Source organism: Caretta caretta, chromosome 10 (assembly GCF_965140235.1).
Source record: "Caretta caretta isolate rCarCar2 chromosome 10, rCarCar1.hap1, whole genome shotgun sequence".
Taxonomy (NCBI): Eukaryota; Metazoa; Chordata; order Testudines; family Cheloniidae; genus Caretta; species Caretta caretta.
Window position 1 is genome coordinate 36891972 of NC_134215.1, and position 26438 is coordinate 36918409.

The 26438-nt window shown below is 44.9% G+C and overlaps 1 protein-coding gene across 9 annotated transcripts in view; it reads left to right on the forward strand.

Moving 5' to 3' along the window:
- Positions 1–26438, forward strand: part of LOC125644432 (ankyrin repeat and fibronectin type-III domain-containing protein 1-like) — a 575682-nt gene that overhangs the window by 384307 nt on the left and 164937 nt on the right. For 7 of the 9 annotated variants that reach the window (XM_048868393.2, XM_075132890.1, XM_048868389.2 and 4 more), the window contains one exon: positions 26040–26080. In XM_048868393.2, coding sequence (XP_048724350.1) covers positions 26040–26080 — 41 coding nt within the window. Of the gene's footprint in view, positions 1–23990; positions 24308–26039; positions 26081–26438 lie in introns of those variants that run through there. The other 2 variants (XM_048868396.2, XM_048868400.2) reach the window with 1 other exon arrangement.

A 26438-nucleotide genomic window follows, 5' to 3' on the forward strand; every position in this document is an offset into this window, starting at 1 on the left:
GCTCAGTTGGGACAAGTTCAGAGAAATTTGGTTTAGATCAGTTATAAACATTAGAAAAATTGTGGAGGTGGAATGCTACAGACAATGTGGAGAGGGATTTCCATCTGATAACCCCCTCCTCTCCCAACACTGACATCTCATCTTGCTCTATGATCTGAACTTGCCCACGGATTCTGTCATTAGACATAACACTAGTGCTGGACATTTTATTCCAAAAGTAATAGTTATTTCTTTCCTCTTTATTTGCACTATGGCTCTCATCCAAAGTCAACGGGAGTCTTTCCATTGATTTCAATGGGCTTTGGATCAGACCCTAAAAGAGCATTAAAATCCTATTCCTCTATGCCAACAAAGAAACCAGCCCTCCAGTAATAGGGATGTGGTGTGGTAAATAAACTGCTATTACGCATAGGTCTCTGTGCTATTATATGTCCACACACACAAGTGGGCCATGACTAAAAATTGAAATTCACCCAGTGCAGAGGGCCAGCACATGGGTTCCGCAGCACTTAGGATCTCATTAGGGTGACCAGACATCCCAATATTAGGGGCTTTGTCTTATATACGCAACTATACTCCACTCCTCCGGAAAAAATATGTCCACAGAATAAATGATTGCTCCTGTTTGTTTCATAGCCAGCGTTAGTTCGGAGGCTGCTCGGAGCTATGGGCAGAGATGAAGTTGGAAGCAGGTGAAGGAGACAAAGGGAGCAGTGTCAAGGGAGTGCAGGGTGGGGGACATGGTGTGCGCGAGAGGAGGGAAGATGTGGAGGTTGGGGGTGGAGTTCTGCAGAGCCCTGAAAACATAAGCAACACAGAATGCATATGGAGTTCGTGTACAGTGTGTGCCACCTTCCAGCCCAGCGGTAGCTGTGGGTCAGCAGAGTGCTTCAGTATGTGTCGCTTGTCAAGCAAGGCGCTTTATGGACGTAGGAGTCTTTTTATTATTGCACTTGCATGCAGATAGTGAATATAAACTGAGGTCCTTGGGTGAAACCATGACTCCCCTGATGTCAATAGGAGTCTTGCGATTGACTTCAGTAGAATCTGGATTTCACCCATTGTTTCTTCTTGTTAAGTCTCCAGTGGCATGCAGTGGAAGAGGGCAGTCACAGCTACTCATTTGACAAAAACATTTATCTATTGATTTTTGTCCTCACATGCATTGGTCTTGTTTTCCTTTGCCACAACCACTCTCTTGGGGGTGTAAAGAATCCTGAATACACGATTCACAAAGGATGTCCATCTGATTCTTTTTAGAGAAACTAAAATCTGTGAGCATTGAGAGTGATTTTACAGCTTGCGTTCTTTATAAACTAAATCCAGCTCTCTGCTCCTACATGAAAAGGTAGGTGTATGTTAAATGAAGCAAGATGAATAAAAAGGTGGATAGAGCACTGGAGTGGGATGTTCTTGTCCCATCTCTGCTGCTGGCTGACCTTAGGCAAGTCACTTCCCAGTCTGTGCCTCAGTTTCCCCGTCTGTAAAATGTGGATGATACTGACCTCCTTTGTAAAGTGCTTTGAGATCTACTGATGAAAAGCACTCTGTAAGGGTTTGCTATTATCGATTAATGTCATCCAGTAATCTATTGGAATATTTATACTTTTGACATCATGACATAAATTCATGAATTTGAATTTTTTTAATAAGAAAGCTTGACTAAAGCTAAACTAAAAGTAGGGACAAAGAGTTTAAATTCATTTGTGCACAATAATTAAACTTTGTCAGTTCTGTATCATAGCATTTTCAAGGTCAAAGCGCTCAGAATACTACCCATTCTGCTTGAATGGAGCCAGATACCACAGCAATAGGCACAGCATATGAACCTGAATAGAAAAGAGTAATTTGGCTTTATGTCAGATGAAATCTCCTTCCCAAACCAAGACTTATGGACAGAAGTAGTAGCCACTGCCCCATGTGCCAGTTGCATGTGGTGCTGGGGTCACAGGTTTTCAGGAAACTTAGATTCCCATGGCCTCTCCTTAGCAGTTTTGCCAACTCTTGCAATTGTATTATATGTCTTGTGATATTTAATGTTTTTCTTAAAGCCCTAGCTCCTGGAGTCATGTGATAATGTGAGATTGTTTGCTTCATAAAAATAAAAACATGAGCGTCTGGCCCTCCTGGTTACAGAGAAAAGTTTGAAAACTTGACTCACTAAAGGCTTAAACAAACAAAAAATCCACAAGGCAAATGCAGAGTATGCACAAGTTTATTATTTTTAATAAAATCCCATCTTGATTTTTAAACCAGTCTCATGATTTCCTGGGGCCTGACTCAGGATTTTGGAACCCTATGAGTCAGCCATACTGCCTCTGGCATGTCTCAGCCTGACGGCATTGTTGTGGAGACCATTTCTTGAGGGCATAGCAGGCACACAGGAGCTCTGTATGGCTATACCACCCGGGTGAGGTGTAAATACTTCAGAGAGCCTTATGTTTTCCATCTCACATAGGAGTGTGCATGGCAGTCAAAACCTGGCATTCCTTCTTTATTAGGGTCATAGTACTTGTCAACTTCAAAGAAACCCTTACAAATGCATCCATATTTATCCTTTTCTTCAATATAGTTTTCTTTGGTTGAACTTGAAAATGTTGCCTTTAATCCAGAAGTATATGGAATGTGGAAGCTCCCCTCATGCAAACTCATCTATCCTTTTTGCCAGCCGCAACAGCTTGATGTGTTGCAATAACAACCGGTAGGGCTTAGGTAGCACTTCAGAGCTGCCAAATGCTGCACAAACATGAACTGCCTACTGCTGTGACTAGCACAAGAAGTTGAATTTGTTGTCCTTCATTTTACATGAAAGAATTTCAGTCTCATCCTCCCTGAAATTATGAACTCTTGGGCATTCACAGCAAAGGGTGAAAAAAATATACCTAGCAGTAGCTTTACACTTGGAACAACATCTTGGCTTTTTCTGGTTTGAAAAGTTAAGTGTCACTTGAGTAACAAAACTGGTATGTTAAAAGAGATGTATAGTGGATTAGTCAGTGTCTAGCTTGAATGGAGACCTTTAGCCACTTGACCTAGTTTACCCTGCATATCAGTTCTGATTGTTTGAGCAGGTCTGTATTCCAGCTCTGTTTGCTGACTGGTTGAAGATCCTATCCATCAAACTAAGTTGTTTATTTTCAGTAGTGCCCACAATGTGCCAGGTGCTTTCCAGGCATACAAGGAGGGAGAGTGTCTGCCCCTTGGAGCTCACATTGTAAGGATGAACAGGCAGGCAAAGGACAGAGAAGGAGAACAACAAAAAGGATTTCTATATAAATCAACAAGATTTGCTGCAGGCAACATAATACAATGTACATGGCAACAGGGCAGAAGTGGGACTTAAACACAGACACAGTAGGGGCTTTGCAAATGAGCTCAGGGAGGTCGCGCCATGCATATGGGGCCATGTGGCGGAAGGCACAGAGGTGATTGACTGAGAGACAGACAGGCTGCATGAGTGAGAGTGGTGTTGGAGCAGAAACATACCAGACACTGTAAATATGCCATACAGCTGTACTTGCCCATGATTTCTAAATCTGAGGGAATAGCTGGAAGATCCTCGCTGAATCTGTATTTTTAATTATTCAGTGTGTTTGAGAGACCAGCTCATCAGAGAATTTCAGAACCACTTTGTTCACTGGCACTCCTGTGCAAGCAGTGCCACAATAAGACCTAGCAATTGGGTGTTTCCCCTTCTCCATATGTCCTGTCGTCTGCTCCTCACCACAGTTGTGGTGGCCAGTTTCACTTACCTTATGTGCAGCAACAAGGGTCATTATTGGAATAGAAATGGTTTAATAGGGTCCCATTTATTTTGATGTGCCATATCTGCAGAGGTCTGTATAACTGGATATAATCCATCTCCTACCTCATTTGTAGTAAAGGGGAATCACCTGCCTGTATATGCAGGAGGTTTGACACTTTGTACGAAAATGCACTATATGCTATTCCATTATTTCTACCACCCACTCAACAAACTTCTTGCTGAGGTCGGGGTTATCCCGTATGGTCATTTCTGGATTCAAAATATGCAGTCAGGTCAAATTTGGCCTAATATGTAAATTCTGTGCAGGTTTTGTGAATACACAACATTTAATCAATAGTAATATTTAAATTTCCCCATATTGTGCTAGTTCATGAGAACCTGACTGTGAAAGTGACTAGAAAAATGACTGTAAACAGAAATGAAAGGGAGTGAAAGCTCTTTTCGTCCTTCCAGCTGAGAAATGCAAAAATAAACAGTATAAATAACGATGGACATATTTTTTAAAAAAAATTATTTCCATTTCCATAATCTAGGTAGTTGTGTGTGTGGAAATCTTCTTTTAAAATCTGATCTTTATCATGATAGTAAAAAGAAAAGGAGTACTTGTGGCACCTTAGAGACTAACAAATTTATTTGAGCATAAGCTTTTGTGAGTTACAGCTCACTTCATCGGATGAGATGCCGCTGTATTCTCTCTAGTGCTTTTTGCCCTGTAGTTAATGAGTTGCTAGTATTGTAAGTACATTCTTGACTCATTTTGTGTCCCCATACATTAAATTGATAGTTTGGGGGATTATTGCTTGTTCTAAGATTAATGGGTGGAGTCCTTTTTATATGGCCATTTTGGTATGTAGTGAATTTGTATTGGCGCAGTAGAAAACTTGAAAATTTGGAACAGATAGCTGTCTCCTATCTTTATATGGGAACATCAGAGTTTCTAGCTTTATTCTGGGGTTCTTGCCATTCCAAATACAATTTATTCTTTTGTATAACTCATTTCATATGATCCACTCTGAAGAATGGATTATGATTTGGGGAGGAATATTTTTTTCAAGGCTGTCCTCCCAATTAATGAAATTGAGAACATGTTCCAAAAATCTGTTTTCCCCTCTAGACTTTTTATAATGTACTCCAATTATTCTCTAGTATGTCTTGTGCTTCCTTTGTACAGTTTGATGCCTAAATATTTAATGGTGGTTGGAGCTAGTCTAATAAGACATTCTCTTGTTCAGTGACTAAATGCATGATTTTGTCCTGTTTACTTTCAATCCAGACAGGTGTCCCTGATGATTTAGCAACAGTTAAAATCAGTGTGTGCAGTGGTATTGGTTGGAATGACAGAATGGAATAACTTTGGTGTTGCTAATCTTGGAAGGGGAGGAGAATAGCAGTGACTTCACATTCGGCACAGTCGACACATCTCCATCCCATGTTGTGAGAGGTGCTCAGACCCCGCTGGGGAGGTGTAGTGTACTTTATATTTAATAAGATTTCTCTCCTTTCAGTTCCCTATAAATTTAAATCTTCCAGAGTCTGGAATAATTCAGAATTCCTTAAGCCTCAGAATACAAGGGACTCTTCTAGCAAAGTATGAGAAACTTAATTCTGACTTTACATATTTAAAACCTCACCCATAACAATACATTCAGAATTCCTTAAGCTTCAGAATACAAGGGACTCTTCTAGCAAAGTATGAGAAACTTAATTCTGACTTTACATATTTAAAACCTCACCCATAACAATACATTCACAACATGTTTGCTGTGGGACTTTTCTTGTTAGATTTAAATAATTGTTTATATTTGTTAAAAATGTGTGACTAAGCAGATAATAGCCTGTTACTGTGAACTCTTTGAAGGCAGTAAGGAAATATCTACGGATGCAATTTCAAGTTTTCCTCCACAGACTTACTGATGTACACAGGGTGAAATCCAGGTTCCATTGAAGTCAATGGCAGTTGTACCACTGACCTCAGTGAGATCAGGATTTTACTCCCCAGTTGCTACCGCTGTTGAGGCATCACCGTCCACCACTTGGCAATGACACTTTTAATACTTTTTTTATTTTTAGACAATTTTTTTCACTTTAGAACTGGTTTGTGTGCTATTTCTCATGTACAGCGCCTGCCACGGGGCCCTGACCTCCAGGGGGAGGGAGGAACTTGTAGATACCACAGTAATACAAGTAAATAATAATTATAATAAATAATATGTGCATTGGGAGTTCATAAAAGGCTTGTGGCTTTTTGAGTGAATGAAATATGTTAGATTCTACTCCTAGAAGTCTGCAACATATTAATTTTTGAGAGCCCTATAACTCCAAAATGCTTTGGCTGATTTACTTCAGACCCTGTTTTAAAGAGACTCAATTTTGGCCTGAGACTAAACATGAGAAATTTGAGGCCTAAAAGAGCTATTTTTACGAAGCGACTGCATGTCAAAAATGCTGCTTAGAATGGAATGTTAAGGTGCAAGCCATGAGCAGGTTTCTTTGTTGAAAGGTGAGTAAAATCCATAAAGTGACTGTATAAATAGCACCTTCTTACCCACTGTTTCTGCTGCCCCTGAGTCAGCATCACACATGCTCACTTTATTGACCAAAACAAGTGCTTACTCCTGTTAGCACACTACAAAGCTGATGCAGTGATTGACAGATGAATTGGATTCTCTTTTGTTTCATGCGTCCTTGGCAGATCAGTTAAATTGCGATTACATAAACTTTATCACTGGCCATGCTGAAAGTGGCAGGAAGAACTCAGATTAGTTTTCTGATCCCAAACTGAGCTGAAAGCAGTCAGAAACATCGTCTCTTGCCTTGTTACTAACAGAGTAAATTAGATGTGGAAAATAGTGAGTTTATGGGGCCCATTTTTACTATCACTTTTCTGAGTCAGTTCTTTAAGCCAGGGGTAAGACATGAATTTCCAAATACACTCTCTAAAGCGCTGTCTTGTAGGAGCCCATCTAGCAGAAATTCTTTTATTTTAAGGATTTAAGCACAGAATTCAATTAACTGTGTTTGAAGATAAGCTTTGGTCGTCTTGCTGCAATATCTCAGTAAGTGAAGAGCATATCAAAATAGTCTGTGTCGTACTGTGAGGGATATGCATATGGTCTTCTGGCTAGTTTTCGGTTCCAAAGAGGGATGTTTGTTTGTATTTACATTTTACACAGACTTTGTATAACGTCAGGGAGCCCCTTATAGGGCCATTATGTGAGAAGTGATCATCTTGTGGTATTTCAGGCCATGGTGCCATAAGAAGGCCAGATTATGTTGGGCCTATAAATGGCTCCATGCTTCCAGTGAAACCCACAGCCAGAGCTCTATGAGTATGTGTGGGCAAGCCACTCACCAGTGTGGTCAGATCGTTGTTCAAAGAGGAATCTGACATCCTCTGTCCTTTACTCTTGTGTTACAGAAGTAGGAAAGTCAGTGATTCAAATACTGGCACCATGCCTATAATAGTTCTGCAGTGCTGCTTTACTCCGCAACCTCAGATGGCTAAACTGATCCCGAGGGGAAGCCCAACTCCCCAGGGCAAAGTCTCTGACTCCCCCAACCACTATGTACAGCAGTCAGGCACTGGGGAATGATGACTGTGCCTCCTTTATATCACAGAGGGGGATGCGTTCTTCTCCAGTGCAGTGAAAGCTAGTTGACCTGGCCCACAGCTTATGCACAGAGTCTTTTGCAGATAACTCTGAAATGCCATGGCCAGAAATATATCATGCTACACGTTGAACCTCATGCTCTAATCTCCTAGAGCAGAATGAGCTTTGGAGACTTGTGTGTGTTCTCTGAGGATTGTCGCCTATGGTGGTGTTGGGGGCGTGCATGCACACACACACACACTGTGATAAAGTTCCTCCTCTGCCTTGGTGGCTTCTGCACTTACTGGCGGATTTGTTCGCCTCAGAGGTTCATGGCAGTCCTCAGTTTGGCTCCTTTTGTTAGTGGCACAAACCTGCCATTCACTCAGCTAACCTCACCATTGGCCAGCATAGGAAAAGGGAGGAGAACAATCCCCGCAGTCTCTGCTGGCCCAGCTAATGGGTTGGGGGACAGGCCAGAGATCTTCCTCTCTGGTGGGACCCACAGTCCAGATCAACTCCTCTTATATCAAATAGGGAGTTGTGGGAGATGGGGGGAACCCGGGCCCGCCCTGTACTCTGGGTTCCAGCCCAGGGCCCTGTGGACTGCAGCTGTCGAAAGTGTCTCCTGTAATAGCTGTGTGACAGCTACAACTTCCTGGGCTACTTCCTCATGGCCTCCTCCCAACACCTTCTTTATCTTCACCGCAGGATATTCCTCCTGATGTCTGATAATGCTTCTACTTCTCAGTCCTCCAGCAGTACACCTACTCACTCTCAGCTTCTTGCACACCTCTTGTTCCCAGCTCCTCGCACGCGCCTCACTAACTGAAGTGAGGTCCTTTTTAAAACCAGGTGCCCTGATTTAGCCTGCCTGTTCTAATTGATTCTGGTAGCTTCTTGATTGGCTCCAGGTGTCCTAATTAACCTGCCTTAATTGGTTCCAGCAACTTCCTAATTGTTCTGGAACAGCCCATTATCTTACTCAGGGAAAGGGGACCTGCTTAATCTGGGGCTAATATATCTATCTTCTGTCACTCTCCTGTAGCTATCTGGCCTGACCCTGTCACAACACACACACAGGCATGCTCACTTTTCCTGAATGAGTTGGAGAATTGACTTTGTATTACCTTTGCTAATTTTACCATTTTAAAAGGGGCTCGCACTGTGGCACTAGGCCTGGCATTTGCCATTGCAGAGCTGGGGCAGTGGAGAAGCTGTCTTGAGTGGGTGTAGTCTGGCCTCTGCTCTTAGAGGACAGCCCCATACTGTGGCAGGAACTAAGGACCATACCAAACCTCACCACCTTCTGCTCCAAATGCAAGAGGCATTTTCTTTTACCTGCCTTCTCTAACATAAACATATAGTGATGGATTTGTCTCTCTCTGTGTGTATAATACATTTGTATTTATATAGCATAATGACTCCACCGAATGAGAGAACAGACACATGGCAGATGTGTAGTCATGTTGCTTAATGTGCTACTTGGAGATGCTCAGGTGCTACAGTGATGAGCGCGGTATAAAGATTTATGTAGAATAGAATAGTCATTCCCTCAGAGTGGCTGACTAGCACCAAATCGCAACCCAGTATTTGGCCATGGTGTGGGGATGTGGGGCTCCATGTGACAGTGGTAATTATAGGCTCTGCTATTGTTTAGTCTAAGCTGGGCCAGACAGACTCACTGGCGTAGTAGACCCTTTGACCTGATGTCCACTGCTATGGTTTTTCTGAGCGTGACATGCCCTGAAGGTAGGGATGTGCAGAGAGAGCAGGGAAGGGACAAGAGCCTAAATCATACAGAAAGTCAGCATGATTTGAGGAAATAGGTTTGAACTGTTTGTTGAGCCAGGGCAGTGTATGCTCCTCAATGTGCACAGGTAGGCTACTTCCAAATGTCCCTTAATAGGTCAGTCTCAAAGCTAGTCCACTCCCGAGGCTGCACATGCAGGTTTGAGGCCAAAGGATGGAGGGGAAATCTGCTACCTTGGGAGGATGGTTCAAATTGCCTGACCTTTGGATCTGCGTTAACTTCATGGAGGCCTGCTTCCCTGACACTCCCTGCCACCTCCCTGAAAAGGGAGCTCCTCTTCCCCATGGCTCCCCAAGAAATGGGGAGCCGGAGCTGCTGCACTGGATCATCTGCCACTCAGGAGCATGCAGCTGATTGAGAGGAGCATCCAGAAGGGAAGGATCCCAGTAATTTTCCTCCCCGCACTGTAATTAGATAGGTTGGTGAGCAGACTTGTTGTCAGAATGAATGACACACAACAAGGGGACAGGGATTGTGTAATGCAGAGTTTAAAGTATACACCATAGGACAGGGTGTAATTAATGACAGGCCCTTGGAGTTGAAAGGTGACTGCACTGCTCTAAGCCTTCTTTCTGCCATTCTTTTCTTTTCTCCCCCCCCCTGCCACCTTTCTTCAGTGACGAAATATGTATCTTTACCTTGGAACCAAGATAAACATGTATGGGCCAATATGCGCAGAGATAAAAAAATGTATGTGTGAAATGCCAAGCCGTGTGTTAATGCAACATTAAGGTGTCGCAGGTGAAATCACAGAAAGTCAGGGAAAACAAAATTTCAGGTTCCAACAGCAATGCTAACTTAGCCATATTGCACATCCCCTATGCTTTTATGGTTAACATTTTATAACACAACTAGTAAGATATTAAAGTATACGTATAAGCCTGACTGTGCAAACACCTAAGCACATGCATAACTTTCCCAACGTGTGTATACTTACTTTAGTAGTTTGTAGGATTAATGGAGAAAATGGAATGTGTGTAAGACGACTCTCGTAAATTTTACTGATGAACCTTCATTAGTACCATTTCCTTGCTTATTATATTTCAGATGTGCAACCTTCATGTTGCATTAATAATTTCATGTATTTAATTTCCTAGATTAAAAAAAAGACAACTTGAAATGGGAAAAAGGTGTGTGTGTATGAGAATCACACTGCATGCTATTGAGCCCATAGAGCTTACAAGCTCCACTGGGGTTGCTAGCAGAGTTTACAAGTTTCTTGACCTAGAGAGCTTCTTAAATGATCTGGAGAAAGGGGTAAACAGTGCGGTGGCAAAGTTTGCAGATGATACTAAACTGCTCAAGATAGTTAAGACCAAAGCAGATTGTGAAGAACTTCAAAAAGATCTCATAAAACTAAGTGATTGGGCTACAAAATGGCAAATGAAATTTAATGTGGATAAATGTAAAGTAATGCACATTGGAAAAAATAACCCCAATTATACATACAATATGATGGGGGGCGAATTTAGCTACAACTCATCAGGAGAAAGATCTTGGAGTCATCGTGGATAGTTCTCTGAAGACAGCCACACAGTGTGAAGCGGCAGTCAAAAAAGCAAATAGGATGTTAGGAATCATTAAAAAAGGGACAGAGAATAAGATGGAGAATATCTTATTGCCCTTATATAAATCCCTGGTACGCCCACATCTTGAATACTGCAGTGGTCACCTCATCTCAAAAAAGATATACTGGCATTAGAAAAGGTTCAGAAAAGGGCAACTAAAATGATTCGGGGTTTGGAATGGGTCCCATATGAGGAGAGATTAAAGAGGCTAGGACTTTTCAGCTTGGAAAAGAGGAGACTAAGGGGGGATATCATAGAGGTATATAAAATCTTGAGTGGTGTGGAGAAAGTGAATAAGGAAAAGTTATGTATTTGTTCTCATAATATAAGAACTAGGGGCCATCAAATGAAATTAATGGGTAGCAGGTTTAAAACAAATAAAAGAAAGTTCTTCTTCACACAGCGCACAGTCAACCTGTGGAACTCCTTGCCTGAGGTGGTTGTGAAGGCTAGGACTATAACAGGGTTTAAAAGAGAACTGGATAAATTCATGGAGGTTAAGTCCATGAACGGCTATTCGCCAGGATGGGTAAGGAATGGTGTCCCCAGCCTCTGTTTTGTCAGAGGGTGGAGATGGATGGCAGGAGAGAGATCACTAGATCATTACATGTTAAGTTCACTCCCTCTGGGGCACCTGGCATTGGCCACTGTCGATAGACAGGATACTGGGCTGGATGCACCTTTGGGCTGACCCAGTATGGGCATTCTTATGTTCTTATCCAAAGTCTGCGTAGTTCCCAAGCTGCATAAGTACGCCATGCAAATCCCATGGAAAGTGTCCATAGAAAGTTAATTCCTTTCTTTTAGTAAAGATTTATTTATTTTTCATAAACCAGTAATAATATACAGATGTCCCATAAGAGCCAATTGGACAAGCTGTACACAAAGAAGCTGAACACAAGAGGACAGATACCCTGGTTTTGAGGCATCCTTAGATGGCATACTGGCAGCATGGTGGCTCTATGCCACGCACTTCTGTCACCATAGGCCAATGAAAACTAAGCAGGTGGAAGAATCAGAGATGGAAAGATTGTAAGATGTTGAAAGTAATGAAGGAATGAAAAAGAGGCAGAATGGCAGAGTGGGGAACCACCAGGTGAAGACCCACCACCCTGGGCATTGAGAACCATTGATGAAACATGACTGTAAAGGGACTTCTGTGGCATGAAAGTGTTTTGCACTCTCTCTCAGGACTAACAGTACAAATGAGGCTAATGCTTCTAGAGAGAGTTGGTTTTTTTCTTTTAAAAAAAAATTTCCCCTGAGCTCATCAGGCTGACACAGTTAGGCACCTGTTTCATTGCCGCCACTATACAAGGGAGTGGTGAGGCCAACATCACTTCTGACTGCCCTAACTGGATGGATCAGATACCCATTTTGTAGCTGGGTGACCTTTCAGTGTGAGATCAGGTGAGACTCAAACCCACAACCTTCACAATTGTAGTCAAGAAGATGGGAAAAGATGAAGGGCATTTCACATGGCAGCAGATTCACTTCCAACCTTCACCCCCTGGAGAGAGTCCAAGTTCTAAAATTGCTTTTGGTCCTGGCCAAGAGGGAGGATGAATGATCGGTAGGAACATTCAGCCATTGGTAACCTGAGCCAGCAAAGTGTGGGTATCCACTTGCTTTGGTGGTACATTCCTCCTGTAGTGAGGTGGTGGGGTCAGGAAGGCATCTGAGCATAGCTTTAACGGCAGGTTCTGGTTTTGATGGAGGAAAAAAATGCTGGATTTCTTCTCGGGCAAGTTTGAAATGCATCTGATGTTCCCTGATTCCTGCAGGATGTTACTACAGCTTTTCCTTCTGCTTCTCAGATGCGGATTGTTCCATAAAGGGAATTTTGGGGAGGATGGTCACGTTAGATTTTAGTAAATTCATCCCTTCATGTAGGATGACCTGCAAGGAACTGATGGGGGCATTGGGAAGGTTGAGAAGGGGATAGCTTGAATGTCCTGCCAGGATAAAGTTACATCCCTTTCAGTCCCAAGCCAGAGTGGGCTGTATATCTGGACACCACCTAGCCACATCCCTCAGGCAGTATGGTATACTGGGGAGCCCAGTCCATCATTCTGATGGTTGGTGAGTCTTGGTGATTTTGAAAGCCAGATGAAATTAGAGACTTGTTTATTTAAATGATGGAATACATGCGCTGAGGTCTTTAAGGGGGAGCGACATAGAGGAGTCTGCTTTGTTCACTATACAATTTGTAGATGTCCACAGGTTCATTAATAAAATCCACTCTTTTTGACCCTTTTTGGATACGTACTACAGAACCAAATGGGGGTGAAACTAACAGGATTCCCTAGAAATTACTCTTCAGTCCTGTAGACTGTTATATTGAGAGGTGTTCGTTCCACTGATTCTTTGACTCAACCTACAGGATTCTACAGCAGGGATATAATTCTCTATTACATTCTTATAGGACTTTTCCATAATGGGAAGCCTAGCAAATACCCTAATTCTTATTGAACACAATCTCCAGGCTAAGTTACAAACTTTGGTTATTTTTGTTGCCACGACTCCCAAAATTCAGAAATGGATAAAGGGATTTTTTTCAATTTTCAAAACACATTTCACCTTGCGGCAGAGACCAGTCGGGGAAATACTAACACATGCCCACCCGCCCATGTGCAACATCAGTCAGTATTCACAGGCAAGTGTGAGATCTTCTCTCGGAGCCATGCTGGGATGAGCTAGGCATTGAAGAATGAAAATGTTAAGAGCATTGGCATCGTTCTGTGGCTGTGCCATATGCCTGGTGGCTCATCCATCGCCTCTCATGATCTTTTCACTGAAGGAGAAAGCAAGAGGAGTCACATGGGTGTATGTCTGGCACCGGGACTACAGGAGCTTCTTCAGTGTAACGCACAATGCTGAGCACACCCAAGTCCCCTCTGAACTCAGTGAGAGCTCGAGTACTTGGCAACTTTGAAAATTAAGCCTCTGCTTTTGGGTCTCAACTGCCCTATTCTAGGCCCCTGTGCTGGAAAATGTTGGCCATACTTATGTAGTGCTCTCCTGACACCTGAGCAAAGGCCTGCAGTTCCATGAGGGACAGCCTGGGAGATAGAAGTCTGCAAGGCACAGAACAGATCACAGATTCTTTCCAGGGACAGAACTGACTCCCAAAGGTGGTGCAGTGGGATTTCAGTAAACACTCAGGGTGTAAGCTGGTCGAAGATTTGCTTCATTGGAAGGGATTACTCGCTCATCTAGCCTGGTTTCCCAGTTCCTACAGCAGCCAATACTTTTTGCTTCAGAGGTAGGGTCTTATTAACTGTTAGGTCCACAAGGCCCAAGAGAGGCACAGCAACAGTGAGAGGATGTCCACATGCAGGGTTACCCCAAGCAATGGCAGGCGAGCCACATTAATTTAGCAGCTGGCCTTAGGGAGCCAGCCAGATACAGTGGTGCAGGAGCATGCTGTCTAGCCCTTCTCCCAATGAGGGTAGCGAGGAGGCATGACTGGGATGGGGAGGAGAAGTGAGCTGGGACTAGGAGCTGCAGAGCCAGTGAAACAAAGCTTGGCTCTGTGTAAAGTGAGGTGTGAGCATAGTGGGAATGCTACAGTCCTTTAATCTCTGAGCTGTGCCTGACCCATAAAGGGTTAAGCATGTGAGAGGAGTGTGTGTAATATGTGGGTCCGTGTTGCTCAAGGATCCATCCCTCCCTGGTCAGAGGAGGGCTAAAAACCTTCCAAGTGCTGTGCCTGAAATGGGCCAAGTGAGGGGAAATTCCTTTGTAAGCCCTGCAAACCATCAGTTTGCACCCTGAGGCATGGGGGTTTGTTTGCCCTTAGGAAAGTCAGGCATCAACTCCTGATGCAGTGCATTGCAGGTGTACTGAGCTGCCTAGTGGGTATGCTTTAAATACAGACTGCCAGTGTTCATGGGGGAGATGCCAAGGGTTTACAGGACATAAATGTCTCAGTTCCTAGGATCTGATCCATCCAGTGGGCTGAGCACCCTTTGCAGCTATTGAAGTCAGTGAGAGTCAAAGGGGTCCAGCATGTCTTAGGATAAAGCTCTCAGTGTTGAGTCCTAAGCAGTCACAGGAGAATGGGTGGCAGCTCTAGACGGGAGAGAAGTCCCTCAAGGAGGCAAGGGGTAGATGACAGTTTTATAACTCAGTGTTGTTGGGTTTTTTTGTTTTGTTTTTTGAGATTGGCCAAAACAGTCTCTTGTGAGGTCCTCTGGCAGCTTGGAAAAATAACATCCCATTCTTTCTCTTTCCTCTGTGTTTATACAAACAGTGACTACCCTATGAGTTACTGGGCCAATTTTTAATGGAATGACTTAGAAAACTGTCACCTGCAGCAGCTGCTTGTCTTTTAGGGATTATTTTGGTGCAGTTTCTAAATTGTACAAAACTTCCTGAGGCTCATTAATAGTTTATTCTCCTACTGAGGCCACTGCCCAGAAGTAGATAGCTGAGACTGCAAGTGGTAGCCTTTAATTGAGTGAAAAGCGCAATTAATTTGATGTCTATGGTATCTGCAGTTTGCCTTGAAGCAGGTCTTCAAAAAACAAAATAAAAATCAGCCCAGCCTTTGCTTCGGTCCTGGACATGCAATATGTTTTGAAACTCTTGTAGATTTTCTTACCAGCTGTGCTTAATTTTGGAATTCAGAGCTATCTTTGAAAAGTTTTGCTTTTTCATCTGTGCAACACATTGCACTGATTCTCATCAGGTACAAGTGAGGTGAATTGGTCCAGCACATCCTTTAATTGATGCATCAATCCTGGCAAAGGCTTTCTGGGATATTTTTTTAAATAATAGCTCGGCCTTAAAACTTGGGGTATAGTCCTCTCTGCACCGTGTACTCTTCAAAACAGGGTGGGATGCAGTGAGAAGGGGGTTTAGCAACAGCAGCTTATGTGCCAGTCACACAAAACGGCTTCAGGAAAATGAGAAAAAGACAATTTCGTTGACTTAGATTTATATATGTTCTTCTGTTATTGGTGATCTTACTGGGCAAGGGGGTTGGTGGTGCTCGGTAGTTTGTCAGCTCTGAATGTGACTGTGTGTTGCATAGCTGGTCTGGACGGCATCAAAGCTGCAGTGGGATTAAAAGGATTTTGAAAAGTTGAGTTTGTGCCCTTGCTATTGCTCTTTTATGGAGAATAAAAAGAAGCCTGAATCTTTTAGTTCTTGTTGGTTTAGCTTAGAAATATCAGGAATGGTGAGTCCAGTTTTCTTTTGTTTCTCTGGAAGATCTCTTGGGTGACCTCTTGCTCCTTAACTTTAGGGGTGGAACCAGGCGTTGAATGTGTAACAGAGATGTTCTTTATCCAACACATCATGGATGCTGTGGGGCAGGAGAAAAATCAACTCTTTTACCTTCCACAGTCACATCAGGATAGCAACACCAAAGCTGTCTGTGCGGCAGTCGGTCACATTTGGAACCAGCTTTCCCCTGCTGTCACTGTGTGTCTTGCCTACACTAGAAAGTTGTACCTCTTTAACTATGTTGGTACTGTATATTGAAAGCCATACAATCCCCTAATAAGGATGCAATTGTACGAGGTATAAAGGTGCTTTGCCGATATAGCTATTCCTGTATGGGAAGGAGAATGAGTGATACTGGGGTCTTCATAGCAGTATAACTACAGGCACACTTGGGGTTATACCAGTATAACTATATCAGTAACCAATTACTCCCCTAACACCGTAGTTATACTGGTGCAAAAACTGTGTGTAGACCAGGCCTTAGTCTCCTCCTTTGCTGCTTCATTGATTTTAGGTAAGCTGTTCACCAAGGTGATCTGTAAGGCTGAGGAGGAGGCAGAGAGCTGTCTAGGGTTGGAAGATAGAATAGATCCACATTATGAAGGATGGGCCTTCCAACAACACGGTGTTCTGAGCACCTTATTGGAGAACTAGGAGATGGATTGTGGCCAGGTTATGGAGAGCACCTGTAACAGCACAGCATCACCACCTGCATTGTCCTGTGGGGTACAAGAAGATGGAGCATGTGCAATGTCTCTGGCAGCAGCACGTCCACCCCCGACTCTATCACATGCACTCTCCCTGTTCCATGCTGGGGGGATTGGTAGGTGGGCTGGGCTGCTGTTCCTCTGTCTCAAGTGGCCCCTTCCATCATGCTGAAACGTTTCTGTATAGCGAGGAATTCTCTTCCCTATCTCTTGAGGCTGATGAACTTTAGAGACAGACTTGAGCATCATGTAAAAATGTATGTTTAAAAATACACCCAGCACGATTAAACTGACTCCTCTCCATTATTTCATTAGGGGATTTGGAGTGTGCTTCCTAAACCCTGAGTCATCAATGAAATGAGCAGACAAGGAGAAATGCGCAAGGCTGTGCTCCAGGTGACTCATCCAGAGTGGTGAGGAACCGTGAGGTGGGGCTTGGATCAGGGCGCTGTTGATTTAACTCAGTCACCTCCCTCCATTCCTTGTTTCCTTCTCTCCTGGGCTCCAGCTTGCTTTGGAGGAACGACAGGTCAGCCAGAACCTCAGTGGCTTCTGCAGATATTTTAGGAGAGACAATGTGCTTCCTCCAGTATCATCCCTCTGAAGCACCTTGCTGTGCTTTTACACCAGTCTTCATAGAAACAAGAAAGCAGACGGCCCAGTAATATAATGAGAGAGATATATGTAGGCTCTAAATCTCAGATCATTTCATGCCCACCTCAGGGATATGAACCTTTCCTATCACCAGAGAGTTAAGTGTCAAACCTTAGAGGTTTCGTTCCAGGGAGCGTCTTTGCCTGCTTCAGTCATCAGGCACAGGTTGGGTGTCACAGAATTTAGACATGAATCAACTAGACCCGTGCCTCTCAAAGTGGTGGTCTGCGGACCTGAAGGGTTCATGTAGCGTTCATGCACCTGGAAACATTCAGGGCACACCCTGACTGTTGTGTAGGAGCGATGCACACACTGCTCCGTCCAAGGACATGGACCATGGGAAGTCAACTAAAGGACATGAACCGTGGGAAGCCTCCCAGGACTGGGCTCAAGGCCCGAGAGCAAGGAATGCAGTAGATAGAAATTGGTAAATAAGAATGTTAAACAAAGCCAGTGTATTCCTTTTATCTGTTGGAGAATGTAATGCGCGGGGGGAGAGAAAAGAATAAAGGAGAGAGTGGAATGCTGACAGGCAGAAGTCAGTTGGCAGACCAGCTCGCTTGCTTGCTAAAAGCTCTGTGCTGTCTTGTATTTGAACCGCCACACGGACCGAGCCATCGGCTGCCGGTCTGTGCTCACATTGGGGAAAAAAATTGCTGGTCCGCCACATCAGATAGCTTGAGAAGCACTGAACTAGACCATCTCCCTATGAGGGCAGGAATTGTCCCTTCTGCATGTTGCTTAGTGCTTTATCTAGACAGCTTTTAAAAATCCTGAGCGATTTTAAAAATCCCCTCCACTCTGAAGACTCTTCCAAACGCTAATAAATCTCAGCATCAGGACATTTTTCCTGACTAAATTTTCCCTCTTTTTCCCTCCTTCATTCCACCTTCCATTGACTGAGTACATGGCCATTATAGTCCTTATGGCAAATTTCACCCCATTTGGCAGCATCTGTACTCAAGACAGTCTGAATTAAGTGTGCTGGTAACTTTCCGTGAGCATCATATTAAAATCTTTCCTACAATCCAAATATATGACCAGTCTATCTCCTGTTCCCCCTTCAACCATTAGTGTTTTTCTGTGAAAAAATGAAATCAAGTTTGTCTGGCGAGATTTATTCTTTGTCATCCCAACTTTTTATTGCTCCTGGTTCCATTGTCTTGCAGGTAAATAATAACAATAGTGTTACTTCACTCCTAAAAAGCACTTTCATCTATAGATTTCTAAGAGCTTCACAAAGAAAGCTTAGTGTTGTTATCCCCATTTTAAAGATGGAGAAACTGAGGCATGGAGAGGGGAAATTATTTCCTTGGGGTTACCCAGCAGGCCAATGGCAGAGCTGGGAATCCTGGTTCCTTGTCCAGGTCCGATTCACTGGACCACGTTCCTAGAATTTTTTCTTATTATTTGTGTTATTCTTTCACTAGGGATTGTAGATAGATTTTCTGGGTAATAATTAGCAGGATCATGCCTCAGAAATTCCCAGTTTCCTATAACTGGGCAAAGTAGCTCTTTCGGATATAGCTGTCTTCTACAAGAAATGTGTTGAGCCAGCATGTGTGCAGCATTTTGAAAAAAGTGAAAGTGCTGTGTAGGTGATAGTGCTATTACGGTTGTTGTTGCTGTTTATTAACGTACTAGGAAGACCTGCTATTCCAAAGAACTGTTGGTGAGTCTCTGTTACCTAAACGGCAGCTGGACTGGTAAGGCCCAGACCTATTCCCAGTAAAGTCAATAAGAGTCTTTCCATTGACTTCGCAGGGAATTGGAGTGAACCCCTTATCGTGGATTAAGCATTTCCAAAAGTGCCTTCTAGAGGCGTTGTGAGGTCCCTATGATGCGGTCATTTGAAGAAGTAATGGGAGTCTTTCATGGGGACAAGTGAAAACTTGGTGCTCACTCTGAATGTCTTTCTCTTACTGCAAGGGGGTGCGATCCATGGCAGAAGACCATGTAGCCGTTGAAGTGGGATATGACTGTGGCTGATGTTGGGTAAGGTAGGAGTGCTTTTGGAAGAGGCCGTCTCCCAGTGATAACCATTGGGAAGGTGAAGTGGGCTTGCTAGGAGAAGGCCTTTTTGAGTGAAGAACAGGATTTGCAAGTAAAAGCTGGTAGGGAAGGCTGTTGAGAAGAAGAATGAGTTCTGCAGGGTGCTGATTAGTAAAACAAGGTTACGAATGAAGACTGGTGAAAACCAGGTTCTCCATTAGAAGGCGTAAGATATGCTTCCAGCACCGAAGGCTGATTTCAGGAAATACAGTGCACGGACTTCTTGGGCTTTGGACTGCTGCTGCTTTGACTGCCCAGGTCACAGCGGTATTGTACTGTGTAATGTTCAGTGTAGGCACTCTTGTCACTGTAGGCGCTGAACACCTTCCAGCTGTGCACTAAGCAGTGTGACTAACCTCTGTCACATATGGTATATTCTTCCAGTATTGGTTAAATGGGCTATTTGCCTATATGTGACTACTTCTCTACCAATAGGTAACTAACAACCTCTGAGGGGGTCAGTCAGGCCTTCTCTGTCTCCACGGGAGGCATCAGTGCCCTGACATTCCCCATCCGAGGAAAATCCTCTCAGCTGGGCGAGATGATCCCCCCACAGGGCCAGGAGGACATACTGATCAATCAAGAACCAGTAGGCCAGTTACAGAGGCTTGCCTGTGTTTGCTTAGGGGCAGAGCTGGGTGACACTGGGACAGAGGAGGAGTGCCTCAGGGCTAACCCAGAAGCCAGGGCCTGGTCCTACGTGCTGCAGCTAAGCTGTTGCATTTGAAAGTTGTTTTATTTCCCCTTTGTTTCAAGGTGCAGACAGTGGAACCAGGAGTTGCTGTTTAGTTACTTGATTGTTCAGAGGCTGACACCAAGCTTACGGCACAGGCTACCCTGCCCCAAGCTGGCAGCCAGAGGTTGCAGACTCAGGCAGGGAGCTCCTGAAGTAGCATGCACTGCAGAGCAACCCCACCTCCCACACTGCCCCAGAATGGGTGACCAGGTAGTTATACATTGTTTGTCTTTCCACATGTGGTTCCAGAGCAATTCCTGGGAGCTGCCTCATGTGACTGGTTCAGACTTTCTGTCTGAGGTCGCTGCTCCAGAAGAATGATTTATTGCTAGGTATTTCTAGGGTGCTCATCGCCGTAGCAATGGTTTAGAAGCAGGTGCTTTCCAAACATATGCAAAGTGGGGAGAGGCCTCCCTGAGAGCAGAGCGGTAAAGTGCACATCTCCGAGAGGGGATTTCAAACTGATTGCAGATGAACATTGTGCAGCTCCATGTCCAGACAAGAATGCGGAGAACCCAGGTACCCCCTATGCAGACAGAGGTAAGAAACCGTTTTCAGGCTTTCTGCACAGGTACTGTTGCGGAGAATGATTTGGAAGAGCCATCTGAGGGAAGGGATCAGAAGGAGAGCCCATCGACTGGAAGGCATAGGATGCATTGTCCTAGGGATGGGGGTTCCACGACCTCCACTCCCAAGAGGAGGAGACAGGTGGTGGTGCTCGGGGACTCTCTCCTAAGGGGGACAGAGTCATCCATCTGCCGACCAGAGTGAGAGACTCAAGAAGTCTTCTTTTGGGCCAAAAGAAATCTGATGAGGTTCAATAAGGATAAGTGCAGGGTCCTGCACTTAGGACGGAAGAACCCAATGCACAGCTACAGACTAGGGACCGAATGGCTAGGCAGCAGTTCTGCAGAAAAGGACCAAGGGCTGACAGTGGACGAGAAGCTGGATATGAGTCAGCAGTGTGCCCTTGTTGCCAAGGAGGCCAATGGCACTTTGGGATGTATAAGTAGGGGCATAGCCAGCAGATCGAGGGACGTGATCGTTCCCCTCTATTCGACATTGGTGAGGCCTCATCTGGAGTACTGTGTCCAGTTTTGGGCCCCACACTACAAGAAGGATGTGGATAAATTGGAGAGAGTCCAGCGAAGGGCAACAAAAATTATTAGGGGTCTGGAACACATGAGTTATGAGGATTCAGAGGAACAGCCGTGTTAGTCTGTATTCGCAAAAAGAAAAGGAGTACTTGTGGCACCTTAGAGACTAACGAATTTATTTGAGCATGAGCTTTCGTGAGCTACAGCTCACTTCATCAGATGTTTACCGTGGAAACTGCAGCAGACTTTATATACACACAGAGAATATGAAACAATACCTCCTCCCACCCCACTGTCCTGCTGGTAATAGCAGGACAGTGGGGTGGGAGGAGGTATTGTTTCATATTCTCTGTGTGTATATAAAGTCTGCTGCAGTTTCCACGGTAAACATCTGATGAAGTGAGCTGTAGCTCACGAAAGCTCATGCTCAAATAAATTCGTTAGTCTCTAAGGTGCCACAAGTACTCCTTTTCTTTTTATGAGTTATGAGGAGAGGCTGAGGGAGCTGGGATTGTTTAGCCTGCAGAAGAGAAGAATGAGGGGGGATTTGATAGCTGCTTTCAACTACCTGAAAGGGCGTTCCAAAGAGGATGGCTCTAGACTGTTCTCAATGGTAGCAGATGACAGAACGAGGAGTAATGGTCTCAAGTTGCAGTGGGGGAGGTTTAGATTGGATATTAGGAAAAACTTTTTCACTGTGAGGGTGGTGAAACACTGGAATGCGTTACCTAGGGAGATGGTAGAATCTCCTTCCTTAGAGGTTTTTAAGGTCAGGCTTGACAAAGCCCTGGCTGGGATGATTTAACTGGGAATTGGTCCTGCTTCGAGCAGGGGGTTGGACTAGATGACCTTCAGGGGTCCCTTCCAACCCTGATATTCTATGATTCTTTGATTCTATGATTCTATGATCTAATGCATCCAAGGGTGCTGAGAGAATTGGCTGATGTGATTGCAGAGCCATTGGCCATTATCTTGAAAACTCATGGCGATTGGGGGAGGTTCCGGACAATTGGAAAAAGGCCAATATAGTGTCCATCTTTAAAAAAGGGAAGAAGGAGAACCCGGGGTACTACAGACAGTTCAGCCTCACCTCAGTCCCTGGAAAAATCATGGAGCAGGTCCTCAAGGAAACCATTTTGAAGCACCTGGAGGAGAGGAAGGTGATCAGGAACAGTCAACATGGATTCACCAAGGGCAAGTCATACCTGACCAACGTGATTGCCTTCTGTGATGAGATAACTGTCTCTGTGCGTATGGGGAAAGTGGTGGACGTGATATATCTGAACTTCAGCAAAGCTTCTGATACAGTCTTCTACAATATTCTTGCCAGCAACTTAAAAAAGTATGGATTGGATGAATGGAATATAAGGTGGATAGAAAGCTGGATAGATTGTCGGGCTCAACGGGTAGTGATTAATGGCTTCATGTCTAGTTGTTAGCCGCTATCAAGCGGAGTACTCCAGAGGTCGGTCCCGGGGCCGGTTTTGTTCAACATCTTTATTAATGATCTGGATGATGGGATGATTGCATCCTCAGCAAGTCTGCAGATGACACTAAGCTGGGGAGAGAGGTAGATACGCTGGAGGGTAGGGATAGGGTCCAGAGTGACCTAGACAAATTGGAGGACTGGGCCAAAAGAAATCTGATGAGATTCAACAAGGACAAGTGCAGAGTCCTGCATTTAAGAAGAAAGAATCCCATGCACCGCTGCTGGCTGGGGACCGACTGGCTAAGCGGCAGTTCTGCAGAAAAGGACCTGGGGATTACAGTGGACAAGAAACTGGATATGAGTCAGCAGTGTGCCCTTGTTGCCAAGAAGGCCAACGGCACATTGGGCTGTATTAGTAGGAGCATTGCCTGCAGATTAAGGGAAGTGATTATTCCCCTCTATTTGGCACTGGTGAGGCCACATCTGGAGTATTGCATCCAGTTTTGGGCCCTCCACTACAGAGAGGATGTGGATAAATGGAAGAAAGTTCAGCGGAGGACAATGAAAATGATTAGGAGGCTGGGACACAGTACTTATGAGGAGAGGCTGAGGGAACTGGGCTTATTTAGTCTGCAGAAGAGAAGAATGAGCCTTCAACTACCTGAAGTGTGGGGGTTCCAAAGAGGATGGATCTAGGCTGTTCTCAGTGGTGGGAGATGACAGAACAAGGAGCAATGGTCTCAAGTTGCAGTGTGGGAGGTTTAGGTTGGATATTAGGAAACACTATTTCACTAGGGAGCTGGTGAAACACTGGAATGGGTTACCTAGGGAGGTGGTGGAATCTCCATCCTTAGAGCTTTTTAAGGCACGGCTTGACAAAACCCTGGCTGGGATGATTTCGTTAGGGTTGGTCCTGCTTTGAGCAGGGGGTTGGACTAGATGACCTCCTGAGGTCTCTTTCAATCCTAATCTTTTATGATTCTATGATTCTATTAGTTTCGAGTGAAAGCCTTCTGGAAATAGGGCTGTAGTACATCCCACCTATAAGGGGCTGGGTGCATATTGCTTCCTACCCATTGTGCTTGGACAGGCACTGAAAGGCTTAGAAATTCTCAATGAAGAGGCAGTGTAGCCACTTGCTTTTCAATGAAATAGTGCAAACAACCAGTGGGTCCCTTGAGGCAAGGAGGCTGGTGTTGTGAATTCAGTGGGGGCGGTGATTACTGCTCCATTGATTAGTATTCTGCCTGGTTGCTTCTCACTGTTTTGAAGTTAGCCTTAGCTATTGCCTGGCAACCGTAGTGTAAAAGTACAACACCAGCTCCAGAGTTCAAGCCTGCTCCTCGCATGCACACACATCCTCTCCTACTCCACTGCCGGTCCGGAGCTGGGGGCTGTATCCTCCCTGCTAAGCCATCCTCATCTTCAACTCTGCAAGGAGGAAGATTGAAAGGGGAGAGGAGGGAAGGTTGGACAATGAGAAAACAAGCAGCGAGAGCAAAGACCAGGCAGTACAAAGAGGAAAAGAGGGTTCTTAGTACTGGGACGATGGGCGGGGCTTGCTGAAGTTAAGGTTTGGTCTGTCTGTCTGTCTTGCTGTCTCTCCCTTGCCCCAGAGCAGCCTGAAGGCGATAACTGCAGCTGCTGAAAGTCTGCTTACCAGGTATGGCTCTGCTGATTCCCCTCTCTCCCTCCCTTCCATGTCCATTTGCTGGTGGAAGTGCTGCTGGCAGCACCTTGCCTGGCCCCAGCCACTCCCCAGAAGTGCAAGAGGTCTGGCTTTTGCTCAGTGTGCCCCTCTCCCTTTATATCTCACAAGGGGCAATCACTTACCCCCAGTTAGTTTGCAGCCCTGAGGTCTTGTCTGTAAGGAATGAGTCCCAGAGTAGAGGAGAGCTGTGGGTGTGGGGTTCTCCTCACCTGCCTAGGACTTGGGTGACATCTCTCTGTTTCCTTTCTCTAGGGGCTGAGAGTGATTTGTCTGAACGTATTTCCCCCCAGAATCAGCCGCTTGGGTAGCCAGGAAAGGTCAGCTGATATATGGACATGTACATTGTGTACAGAGTCACCATACACATAACCATACCTCCTCTCATGCACACATCCACATGTGCATTTTCTCTCACACACTTCCACACCTGTCACACACACCCTCTTGTCCACCCTTCTGACACACCTGCATGCCCCTGGCACACCCTCTCTCCCACACACTCTCGTACGCTCTCTCCCACATGCAAACAGGAATTCACAGAAGCTTGCTGAATGCATGCCAAAACACACTACCTTTGCCAGAGCAGGGTTTGCATGTGTGAAAATCCAAGCCCCTTTGGAAATCCATCCTGTGGTATTTTCCTTCTGAAAGACTGAGACAGGGTGGGACACGCTTTGGAAAATACAAAGTTCTTAGACTGTCTTAGAGCAAGTGGTTTGAGATTTTGTCAAACTTTTAATAATGGTGTTGTTGGTGAGACCAAATTAAACCATCTACACTTGGAAAACAATAGCACATGGGAATCTCTCTGTATGTCAGATCACCTCTTCTACTGGCATTTGTGGATGCATGCTTGGAGTTTGACACAGTTCATCTAGTGTGATGTACTGAGTGGTTGAGATTGGGACTTGGGAGACCTGAGTTCAGCTTAGACATGCTGTGTAACCTTGAGCAAGTCAATCAGTTAATCTGTGCCATACTTCCCTTTTGTAGCCCGGGGACAATAGCACTTCTCTGCCTCACAGGGTAAAATCCAGTAACCAGTTCACAATGTGCTCAGCTGCAGGGTGAGGTGGCCAGATAGGGGCTGGGAGAGATTAGGATGCACAGTGAGTCAAACTGTATCTGCGAACCGTGGGCCTGGTGGCATTTCTGCTTATCTGAATACAGAGCTTGTGAACCCCTCCCGCCCTTCTGCACAACATGCTTGTTGAGTGTCCTGAGAAATGTTGCCACTCCAGCCAGGGGCATCACAGCCTCCTGTTCATCACCAGGGCTGATACTATTGAGGCAATGGCAGTGCAAGCTGTCCCCCCCAGCATGATTGTAACCTGGCATCTAGGAGTGAGAGGATCGTTGTGTCTGCATGACCTATTCAGTCCTTGGTCTCCACTGAGATTGCCTGCAGAGGAGGCAGTGAATGCAGCTGCCGGTAGCAACTCCTGCCACCCATTCACTTCACACAGGCCACTGAGAAAGCCATTAGGCATCCATGATTTTCAGTGGCTCGTGGCAGAAGTTGGTTTTGAACCCAGCCTCTGGGGGTGAAAGGATCCATGTGCTATTCCCATTCCTACATGCACACATGAATGCTTTCTGTTGCTCTCTCCGCATGGGATAGGTGTTCCTGGCAGGCAGATGAATGAAAGGGGCTTAAAGAAACATGTCTGTTTTTGTCTTACAGAGCCTTGGGTCGGCGGACAAGAAGGACTTTTACCAACCAAAGTAAGTGCCAGTGGCCTGTGTGTTTGAGAGAGAGTGCATGCACCTGAGTGGAAATTCACAATTGCAATGTATTATTGAGAGAAACACTGTATCTCACTAAGATTAGCCATGTCAATGGATAAGAATAGCTTCTGCAATTACCCTTGCTAGGACGACACTGCAAGGGCTGTAAGTCGCTTTGCTTCAGGGCATATGCAAATCCCCAGATGGGGTCAGGAAGAATCAAGGCTGCTCTGCCTGGTATCAGGGACCAAGCTGGTGTCCAGCAGCCTTGGGAGGAGGGAGTTGCAAAGATGGTCTTTCCCACCTTTGCTACTCCTTGCTCTGGAATTGTACGGAACACTGTGTGGTTGGTCTG